Source organism: Delphinapterus leucas, chromosome 1 (genome assembly GCF_059928025.1).
Source record: "Delphinapterus leucas isolate spDelLeu-1000000601 "Yukka" chromosome 1, BTC_Dleu_Yukka2, whole genome shotgun sequence".
Lineage (NCBI taxonomy): Eukaryota > Metazoa > Chordata > Mammalia > Artiodactyla > Monodontidae > Delphinapterus > Delphinapterus leucas.
Genome location: NC_143129.1, coordinates 15,697,845 through 15,708,961, shown reverse-complemented (window position 1 = coordinate 15,708,961; position 11,117 = coordinate 15,697,845). Strand labels below are relative to the sequence as shown.

The window sequence follows — 11,117 nt, the reverse complement described above, 5'->3', positions numbered from 1 at the left end:
GGTAAAAATTTTACAAATGTCTGAAGTCATTCCGTGGACCTGTGCTTAAAAATCATTGAATTAAATGCTTCTTACTATCCCCTTCAACTGTGAAACTCTATGCTCTATCTTCTTATTTTGATACAATATGTTAAGCAAATGTGATTAACATTACATAGCATTATGTCAGTTAAATGTAATTTACCTAATTCAATGTATTTAAATAAGTAAAAATACTTAATTTTAAAAACAAGGGAAAATATGATTGGTGTAGCACTTTGCTACACACATTTTAACGCGTACTACACACGTTAAAGACCCTTTTAAAAAGTTCCTGTGGGAAATGACAGTGTCATTTGGGTCTAGCATCATTCTGGTTGCACAAACTAGAAAGAGAAGTTGCGCTGTGGTAATACTAGTCTTTATCTCAGAGACCAAGAGTCATTTTGCAAATTTGCAGTATCATTTCCCTAAACAACTCCGGACTGAATTGTACTTTAGTTCCTCAGTTCTATATTTTTGCAGAGGCAGAAACCCAAGCTCTTGATTTTCTTTTTTAAAGTGTTGCTGACGGGTTGAGATAACTTTTTACTCCATTATGTATAACCATGGAATAGCATTAACAAGTGAAAGATGTAATAAATTAGACATCTCTACATTTTAGAGAGAGAAGATGGAAACATCATTGTTTTTCTTTTCTCAATTAAATATGTGTGAACCAAAAGAAAAAACTTTTTTCAAGTTAATATATGGTTCAGGAAAAGAAGAAACAAGCAAAGAAGCCAAAATCAGGTAAAAATCATAATTTTTTTAAGTTAGTCTTATACTTTTAAAAACATGATTGACATTGAATATTTGTTAGCACTTGTTTTTAAAATATCTGGTTGAAAATATATTGATTGTAATATTACAACTGAAAAAAATCTATTTATTAGGAGTAAATAACTGTTAAATCTAAAAGTGTTTTTATTTTATTTTTTAAAGTGCAACAATTTTAACCACACAGGAGAACTTGTAATAATATTTATTGAAATATAATCTCAAATACTTTAAAGTCACTGAGGGGAAAAAAAACAAGTATATTTCACATATGCTATCCTAATTCCTCCATAAACAGTATTTAAATGAAATTCTTAAGAAAACCACTGAGCGTTTCCAGAGTGAGGGAGGTGGGTGAGAAGGGGTGTCCAGGTGATTACCAATCCCAAATCTGTTTGTCAGTCAGAAGGAGAGATTTCAATTGTCATCCAAGTTGTCCTGAAGCTAATGCCTTTTCATTACAGAGCTAAGGAAAAAAGAAATAGGCTAAGTCTTCTTGTGCAGAAACCTGGGTTTCACGAAGATACTCTTTCCAGCAGATCTGGGCAATTGGCCAAAGAAACAAGGTGAATAACTTGTAATTATCTGGGGGGGACATTTTGCTGATTCTATCATTAAAGATTTAAGAAAGAGGAAATTAGGGATTACTATTTTATTGGATATTACACAGTAATATAAGGAAGGGTTAGCGATCTCATTTCAAAAAAACTAGATATATTCCATAAAATTAAACCATTTTAATAGCTTGAATTAAGTAATCTCATAAAAATTTAAAGATGCTCTTTTAAAATTATATGCCTGCCAATTTTAAATGATATATTTTACTCCTTCATCACTTTGTATTTTAAACTGATGAAATACTCATTAATTTAAGAGTTTGCACAATGTCACTGAGAAGTGCTATTCATCTCTTTCTTCAGTAGTTTGGAAAAAATGCCCTAGGTACAGTATCAAGTAAAGCACAAAAAGGGATGTTTTGTAACTTTTAGTCATTTCTTTAGTTCAAACAGAAAACGGAATAACCTTATACACTAGGATAATATAAATTTTTCCAAATATGAACAATAAAAGATCCAAGACAAATATATTCAATTCTCAATTATCAACATTTCTAAAATATTTGTTGTATTAAGAATGTTTCCTATTTCTTACCCTTTTAAAACTTCATTAGTCAAACTTCCTGTATCTGCTAAAAAAAATTGTTGCATATTTTGGTAAGAGTTTCAAGGAAATTGCAGTTTTAAAAAAGTTTGACTGAAAGACACTGTTAGATTAGTTTCTCCTATTTGCCAAATTAAGAAAGATAATTGACCTGATTTCTTTGTTTTTAACCTAACACATGATTATTTTTCCCTAGAAAATAAAATAATTCATGAGAAAATGTTATTTTAACACATTGTTTTATAGGCAAAACCCAAAAGAAAGTTGACCAATGTTTTTAAACTTTCCAATATAAATACAATTTCCATTGTATAATAATTAAAGGAGAAATCCTGTGAAATATGACTGAAAAGAGCAGTATGATAGCACATGTTAGAGCAGATTCATAAGTAGAGTTTCTGCACACTCCATTATAAAACATTGTTTCTTGAACAGAATCTCTCCTGAAGAAGCAGTGATATGGGGTGAATCATTTGACAAACTGCTTTCCCATAAAGGTTAGTGCTACTTTTCCCAAATACTTTATTCTTTAATGGAAAAGTATACAAAATATGTGTGTAACTATACAAAGCAGGCTGTCATAAAAATTTAGTCTGATTGATAATTTACAGCAATATGAGTTTTTGATCCACAGAAATAACTAAATAATAGAACAGTCAACTAATAAGAGTATTTTAAAAATACTCTTATTTTATTAAGAATTACTTATGGTGGATGAAATATTTCTTGGTGCTGGATGAATAGTTTCATATTTTCAGTGTTTTTAGTTTGTGAATGAGATCCTTGGTTTTATTAAATCCCAGATTATCTGTGTTATTTTTACTGTTAAGTGATCAAAAATCTAAAGTAGCTCTTTTCATGAATATTTAGGAAACCTTCATGAAAATATATATTGTTTTAATTTTATAAATGCTTCACTTTTTGCATCAGTCATCAGAATTTTGCAGAGTAGTTGAGAATCAGGTGGGCATTTAAGGTGGAGCTTTGTAGATGAGATGGAAAGTGAGGACAAATACTGAGTTTGTCCAAGCACAGGTCAGAGGGCAGGCTGCCTGGATTGCTAATCCTTAGAGTCAACTGCATAAGGAAACAGCTGAGTAAGCATTTTTTCCTGGCCTTTATTCAATCCACAGTTTCTTTCAGGGAGCAAAACTGACAGACTGAACTGAGTAGGCGATGAGGCTAAGCAACCACAGGGTTCATTGCTTTCCACGTTAAACCAGGCACAGTCTGCTTAAGAAGCAACACTTTATCACTACCAAATAGCCACACACTTCCTCTAGCCCACAGCTTTTATTTGTATCTCCAAATTCTTCTATTCCTTACCGCATTTCTTTGGGTTAGCCTGAGGCTAACTACTGTTTACAGCATTGCCAGTGGTTTTCTCATCCTAAGGTGTCTACTGGAAGCAGGAGCTCCTGTTGCTGGGAGTGCAGTACTTGCAATTCAGCCTCAAGTACTGTGCACTCTTTGATGAAACCAACTTTTCTAATCTGTCTTCATGTCCTGTAATTTTCTCCTAATTGTCCATCCACCTATAAGGTTTTGGTGACCAGTTCATGTTCCCCTGGATTTACTGACAGAGAATCCTATTTCTGCAGACTCTCCCTGAAGACCTTCCCTCTTCTAATGAAAACAGATTCTGCCTCTGAATTGTAATATTGACTCAGAGAAAGAAAAGTATAGGTAGAGAAATCAAGGCTTAAATTTAGGCAAGGATGTAGTGACAATGGAGGGTAGTGGTAAGAAAGGAAGTTCATACTGAAAAAAATTTAATGTGTTACTCCATCCTCATTTCACCTTAATGCTCTATCACTCCCTATTTTGGAGAAAAATAATGTGAACAGCTTTCTCCAACTTTTCTTCATTCCCAATATCCACCCATTTCTTGACTTCTGTTAAAATTCTTGCCAAATATATGTAAAACCTATCTCCCATTCTCATTATCTCCTCTGTCACTGTCTCGATTCAGGTATTTATCTAATTACAACCTGTGTAAAACTTTCCTCCCTAATTCATGCCCCCCAAACTTATTTCTTCTTTTAATCTCCTATTATTTCCACCATTTGGGCACAACTCAGTCCTTGAGCCTCTTCACTAGTCAGAGCAAGGAAAAAAAGAAATGGAATTCATTTTTTTTTTCCAGTTTGAATGTTTATTATAAGGAAACATGTCTTTTCATCTGTGGATCTCCAAAGCCAGCACATCGCCTGGTAAATATTAAGTGTTCGAATAATATAACCAAATTTGTTGCTAGGAAAATCTTAGTCCTGGGTCCCTTTCGAGATTTGAGCTCTGGTTCTCTTCTGCCTCACAATCACTTTCCTAATCACTTTCATATTCAGCTTCCTCAACTGTAAATGGAGATCACAATGTCTTTAGCTCCAATAGAAATAAATTTCTGTCAGGATTAAATGAGATGAATAAGAAGCCAATAACTGTTTTCTGTTTCTTTCTTTTTTTTTTTTTAACATCTTTACTGGAGTATAATTGCTTTACAATGGTGTGTTAGTTTCTGCTCTGTAACAAAGTGAATCAGCTATACATATACATATATCCTCATATCCCCTTCCTCTTGAGTCTCCCTCCCACCCTCCCTATCCCACCCCTCTAGGTGTTCACAAAGCACCGAGCTGATCTCCCTGTGCTATGTGGCTGCTTCCCACTAGCTATCTATTTTACGTTTGGTAGTGTATATATGTCCATGCCACTCTCTCACTTCGTCTCAGCTTACCCTTCCCCCTCCCCATGTCCTCAAGTTCATGCTCTACATCTGAGTCTTTATTCCTGTCCTGCCCCTAGGTTCTTTAGAACCATTATTATTATTATTTTTAGATTCCATACATATGTGTTAGCATACGGTACTTATTTTTCTCTTCCTGACTTACTTCACTCTGTATGGCAGTCTCTAGGTCTATCCACCTCACTACAAATAACTCAATTTCGTTTCCTTTTATGGCTGAGTAATATTCCATTGTATATATGTGCCACATCTTCTTTATCCATTCATCTGTCGATGGACACTTAGGTTGCAACAAGCCAATAACTGTTTGACACTACACAAATGTAAATGGCTTCTGCTATCATGAAAAATAATTATCAACAATAAATTTAATAATCTTTTTCTGTTTTGCAACTTGCTCCCAGCTGTATAAACATCACTTACAGGGTTAAATTTCAATGGAAAGAAATATATAAGCTGGACTTTTCTTTAACTTAATACATTGGTATATAATAATTTCATCATACTCTCACGACCCATTAGAGAGAATAAAGGTTCTCTCTAGGCAATTAGTCCTACAGAAAATCCTCCCCTGGCATTCTCTAATCATGTTGCTTTACAAGTAGTCAAAACCAAATGGAAAAAAATCTGCTCCTCTCTGTTCTCTACTGGTGGAAATATTAAAGTTCTGTAAAACAGCAGCAGTTGGAACCTAGAGGGGGTAGCATGAATAACAAAAATCAGCACTGACCCACTTAGACATTATTATCATTGCTCATGATCAAAGTGCTAATTAAATTATACTGGATTCACAAAAAATTATGTTAATGGTATTCTTTTAATCAATCCCCAAAATTCAGTTATTCTAAATTGCAAATCTTATTGTACTATTAAATTATAAAGCTTAAAATAATCACCTAAGAAAGTCTCATGGTTGCAATGGTAAAATTCAGCTCATTTCTATTGACTTGACTGTAGGCCAAAAAGAAAAAAAAAAAGGAAAGTTCCTATACTCATGCACACACAAACACACACACGCTTCAAGACCTTGCTCTATCAGATTTTATAGAATTTCCGTTTCGTTAGATGTGTAAGTTTCTCAAATTCTGTATGCCATATCTATATAAAGGAAATGGAAAATGTATTAAATTTATTCAAATGGGAAGTGAAGTGATAAGTCAAACAAAATACATCAGAAAATTTGAGTATTTATTTGACAAAAAAATGCCTGATGCTAAAACCACTGCAGAATAATTATTAGCATCTTTAGGAAAGGAGCAGAGTAGATGGTTCTTATGCTAGATTTTAGGGGATTAATAAAAAATTCACTAGCTGGACAAAGAGAGAAAGAGATCATCCAAGCAGAAAGCCAACATAGGCATGGGGCATTAAACAGTGCAATTTATTTAGCGAACTAGAGAGAAAGTAATTCTTTATTGAGAAACATAATTTGAAAAAGGGTGGCTTAGGGTAACAGGTAATAGATGAAACTTAAGCAGAAAGAACAGTGTTTTTGCTGTGTTCCACAGAAACCAAGGAATCCATGGAGTGTTTTGATAATTCCACTATTATATTCAAATTTCGTTCCTAAAATGTAGCTTAACTCTTTTAAAATTAAAAAAAGCACAGAAGGTAAAATCCAAGGAAATATAACCACAGTGGGGACTTTAGTTAATAATAATGTATCAGTATTTTTTTATTAATTATAACATATGTAGAGGCTTCCCTGGTGGCGCAGTGGCTAAGAATCTGCCTACCAATGCAGGGGACACGGGTTTGAGCCCTGGCCCAGAAAGATCCCACATGCCGCGGAGCAACTAAGCCCATGCGCCACAGCTACTGAGCCTGCGCTCTAGAGTCCGCGAGCCACAACTACTGAGCCCACATGCCACAACTACTGAAGCCCACACTCCTAGAGCCTGTGCTCCGCAACAAGAGAAGCCACTGCAATGAGAAGAAGCCCACGCACCACAATGAAGAGTAGCCCCCGCTCGCTGCAAGAAAGCCCGTGTGAAGAAATGAAGACTCAATGCAGCCAAAAATAAATAAATAAATAAATTTATATATAAAAAAAAATTATAACATATGTATCTTACCAATGTAAGATGTTAATAATAGCAGGGATCTGGAGGTGTGGGGTGTGTGGAAGCTCTGTCCTATCTTCATAACTCTTCTGTAAATCTAATCTATTCTAAAAGTAAATGTTATTTTAAAAAATGAACTCAAATATGTTATACAGTAAATTTAATACACTGCAGTCCATCAATAATTTAACCTCCGTTCCTCATTTGTTTCTCTGCAGATAGGTAATTTTTTTCCTGCCTTCCCTGTTTATTGACAAATTTGCCTGAAACTGCAAAATGAATCATAAAAATCTATGATTTAAAACCATATATGACAATAATTTCTAAATGTTGTTTAAGAAAAACAAAAAGAATAAACCAAAAACCAGTATCAGACTGTCATTCATAATCATCAATTTCAAATTTAGTTATCAGTCTTCTTACCAATTGACTTTATGAAAATAAATGTTACCAATATGAACTTAGCAAATCAATTAATTCCAATAAAATTACATATATATGTATATTACACTCACATATTTGTGAGTGTTTGTATGCATATATTTATATGGTTCTGTGTAAGACAGCTTTGAAAGTAAAACAATGCTGCTGATAATACATAATTTTGAAAACAATTGGATAAATAGTTTAAAAAATGCCTGTAGAACTTGCAATGTTTCATGTAGGCTTTAGAAAATCATTACATGAAATTATGTCGATGTGTGCAAGATCTCAACAGGCAGAGGAAAAGGTTATTCCTGAGTAGAGAAAAAGGCAGGAAAAGGGCTAGAGAAATAAGCGATTTGCGCTTACTGGGCTTATAACCTAGGAAAGCAAGCACGTCGCATTCACTGAGGTAGAGTAGTGAAAAATCACATTGGAAAATCAAGTTGGGGACAAACTCAAGAAGAGTTTGTTTGTTAGAAAGCTAACTCTGATGGACAGAAAGGTAGAATTCTATGCATATAATAGGACTACCTACAAGGTTGTTACAAATATCAAAGTTAACCTCAACGTAAGGGCTATTTTGGAAAGAAAATGGAAGAACTTGGTGACTGAATGAATGTGTACTTATGTTGTAAAGTGAGGTGGTGAAGAAATAGGAGATGAAGAAAAAGGAGCCAAAGATCTCTAGATTTTGTTCCATATTAATAGGAAGGTAAGAATGCCTTTTATAGATCAGAAATAGAGGTGGAAAAAATAGATTTGGAGAAGATAACAGGTGAGACTTTGAACTTTTTTAGTTGCTGGTAAACTTTATCAGCAGTTTTGCAGGGTTTTATAGGCACACACCTAGAATATAGAAGCATGATTGATTATGGAAACATTTTCTAACCATCTCACATACTTGATAAGTAAAGATTTGAAAGAGAAGGTTATTTCCTATGAAGGGAGTCTCTGTCAATAAAAAAAAACTTCCAACTACTACCTGTTTATTTTCCTGTACATCCTTTTTTCCAGTCACTGCAAATAATTCCAGTATTTTTAGTCTTTTTATTAACAACTATTTGCTTGGACTTTTTGCACTTTAAATTGTGATTATATATACTAAGCTTAATTTTGAGATTAATTCATGATAAGGTAGGATAAAAGGAATATGTGAGTCATTTCACCCCCTTGATTTAAAAACATGAACTGATGATACTGTGGGAAGTACATATTACTGACTTTGAGGAAAGGCTGCAAGGAAGTGCATACTTCTCTTTTGGGGAAGGAAATTAGCACTTCTCCTTACACTTTTCACCTTGTGGCTTTTTAAGCTGCCCTTTCCAATTTTCAGTTACCAGTTTTCTGCAAGATAAGGGATTCCAGGGTTCTGCAAATTTAACTTTCTGAATCAAGCTGACCCATAACAAACATGCAATTACTTTATCTATCTAAAAAATAAAAGTAAGTAAAATCCAGTCTAGATTATAAATGGGCCACACAAACAAATCATTATTGCACAAGTAACCACCACCTTCTGTGGCAGGTCCAAAGTCAAATATCAAAGGAGAAGCAAGGCAACCTAGTACTTAAGATACCACACTGTATTTGGGTTTCCAACTTCTGAGTTCCTTGACTTTTTGTTTCATTTGGTTTCTTGGCATCAGAAAAATACTCCAACAGATGTCAGAGTTTCAATTTAGAAACATGCAATTACAAGCATTTCATATTTGTATGACACATTGAGCCAGCTTCTTCCAGTGTGAATTCTAATCCCGGGTTCTATCAAGCGCTTTTGGCAGGTGTCTTCACCACTGCTTCGTTCTAAAGGACTGTTTAGTAAGTTACTGCCTCTGTGTGAGAAACGGTTCCATTGTGACCTGACTTCATGCAGCTGCCCCAAGTGAGTAAGAGAAACAGGAAGTAACTAGTGTGCTGGGATAATCCTGCACGATATTATGTATTATTTGTTTTAAAAGTCATTTACTTAAACTTTTAAATAGATGAACTACCTTCTCATTCATCATTAATTTGTTTCTTGAATCAGTATTTATTCTCCCCTATTATATTCATATTATGGCAACAAGATCCATTCACTTTAACTCACCATGAGCACTTTTAACACACAGCGCTTTTCCTTACGTTAATGCTGTGACTTCATTTTGAATGTCTGTATCAAACTCAAGACTAAGCACGGTGGTACTCCAAAGCCCAACGGCTGGTACAGAGCTGACACTCACTCATGCTTTGTGAATTAGTGAAGGACTATTTAAGTAGCATTCATGTTATTTTCTGGAAGGCTTCTATAGTCATCTTAAGTAAGCTGATTTTTCTCTGCTGCTCCAAACAGAGTTAGTCACCCCTGCGATTCTCATTTCTTAGTCCTTGGTCTATACATGCCTGTCTTGCCTATTAATCTCCATATTCCTCAACAGTAAAGACTTTGTTGTTTCATGGCAGTTGAAAGACAAACGTTCTATAATTATAAACAAAATAAACCTGGATTCAAACCCCTGTGCTGTCTTTTCCCAGCGGTAAGATTCAGGGCAACTCAATTTTCTGAACCTCAGCTTCTTCATCTGTATAAATGGGTAGAACAGGACTTAACTCCTTAGGGCTGGTGCGAAAATTAAATGGAACTGCCTCAATAAAAGGCATATAGCAGTGTGCCATGGCCTTAGCAAAGACTCAAAACTTCTAACTATTGTAATTAATATCATTGCATTTTCAGTTTATAATACCGTCCTCAGGTTCATACTAAGTGTTTCACAAATAATTAAAAGATAGACAAAGGAAGTTATTTTTCATAAGTAACAATTTCAGTTGTCTGGCATATGGATGATCCCTTCTAGGTGTCAATACAAAAAGTTTCTTATAGTTGAGATTAATAGGAAAAGTGATGACCATATCCTCCTAAAATTGTCACAGCAATTTATCAACTTGTTTTAGGAACAATTTGGTATTTAAAAACTGATCAATCATGCTTATATATGACATATGGATAGAATAAAATGAAATCCAAAAAGCATTTCCCTTCACTGGGGTCAAAGTAACTTTATTCATAAGCCCAATAAAGCATGTTCTTAATTTCCTCTTTCCCGTCTAGGTCTGACCTGGAACAGACTGTTCTGTTGTAAGACAGCAGGCATTTTATTTGCTAACCTTGCTTTAATTTCCATTTAAATAGTAACAGAGGAGCAAGTATGAACAAGACAGATGTCTCTCACTGTGGGAGGGGAAGAGGCAGGACCCACATCATGAACACACAGGGCAATACCACCCAATGACAGGCTTTTCAATATCAAAGTGCACATTTCCATATGACCACTTTTTTTTTAATTAGGATTACCTGAAGATGTTCTCACCATCATTTTGCTGTCTTGCTTCCAACTGTTTCCTAATATCTAGTCAAGGAATCCTCCTCAGAAATCTACTTTACAGCAGCTACCGAGCAAATAAGAAATTTCAGAATTCTATTAAAAAAATACAAAGAATCTATCCGTTGTGAAGATAATTATGAGATAAATTAAGAGAATATACATATAGTTAGGATTCAATCCAGCAAAAAGTGGATGTTAATTGGAGGAAAAAAGGGCAAACATTTTAGAAATTTTAAAGAGGAAGGAAGTATGGGTGCTAAGCAGCGGTTTTTGATTATACTAAAAATTCATCAAGGGGGAATTCTCAATATACTTTTTTAAAGTTCTGGCCAGAGGCTGGGGCATGACTACGTAACTACCTAAAGTTTGGTTTAAGCCAATTGGTCTACAGATGGTTGTTTTTGTTGTGACTTTTCTTTCACACACCTAAACATTGCCCACATTTCAAACTCTACTTCAATTTTGATTTAGGGGTTGAAAGGCATGTTTTGCCTTAGTCTCCTTGTTTCCTTCTGGGATCATTACACAAGAAGAAGAAGGAAAAAAAAAGACAAAAAGTAAAACCAG

General features: G+C 34.5%; 1 protein-coding gene across 1 annotated transcript in view; it reads left to right on the top strand.

Annotated features, from left to right (window-relative positions):
• The first annotated feature begins 468 nt into the window (after positions 1-468).
• Positions 469-11,117, top strand: part of RGS18 (regulator of G protein signaling 18) — a 30,902-nt gene continuing 20,253 nt past the window's right edge. The window contains exons 1-3 of the mRNA XM_022579215.3: positions 469-771; positions 1,263-1,364; positions 2,395-2,456. Of these exons, the coding sequence (XP_022434923.1) occupies positions 653-771; positions 1,263-1,364; positions 2,395-2,456 (283 nt within the window). The 5' untranslated portion in view covers positions 469-652. The remainder of the gene's footprint in view (positions 772-1,262; positions 1,365-2,394; positions 2,457-11,117) is intronic.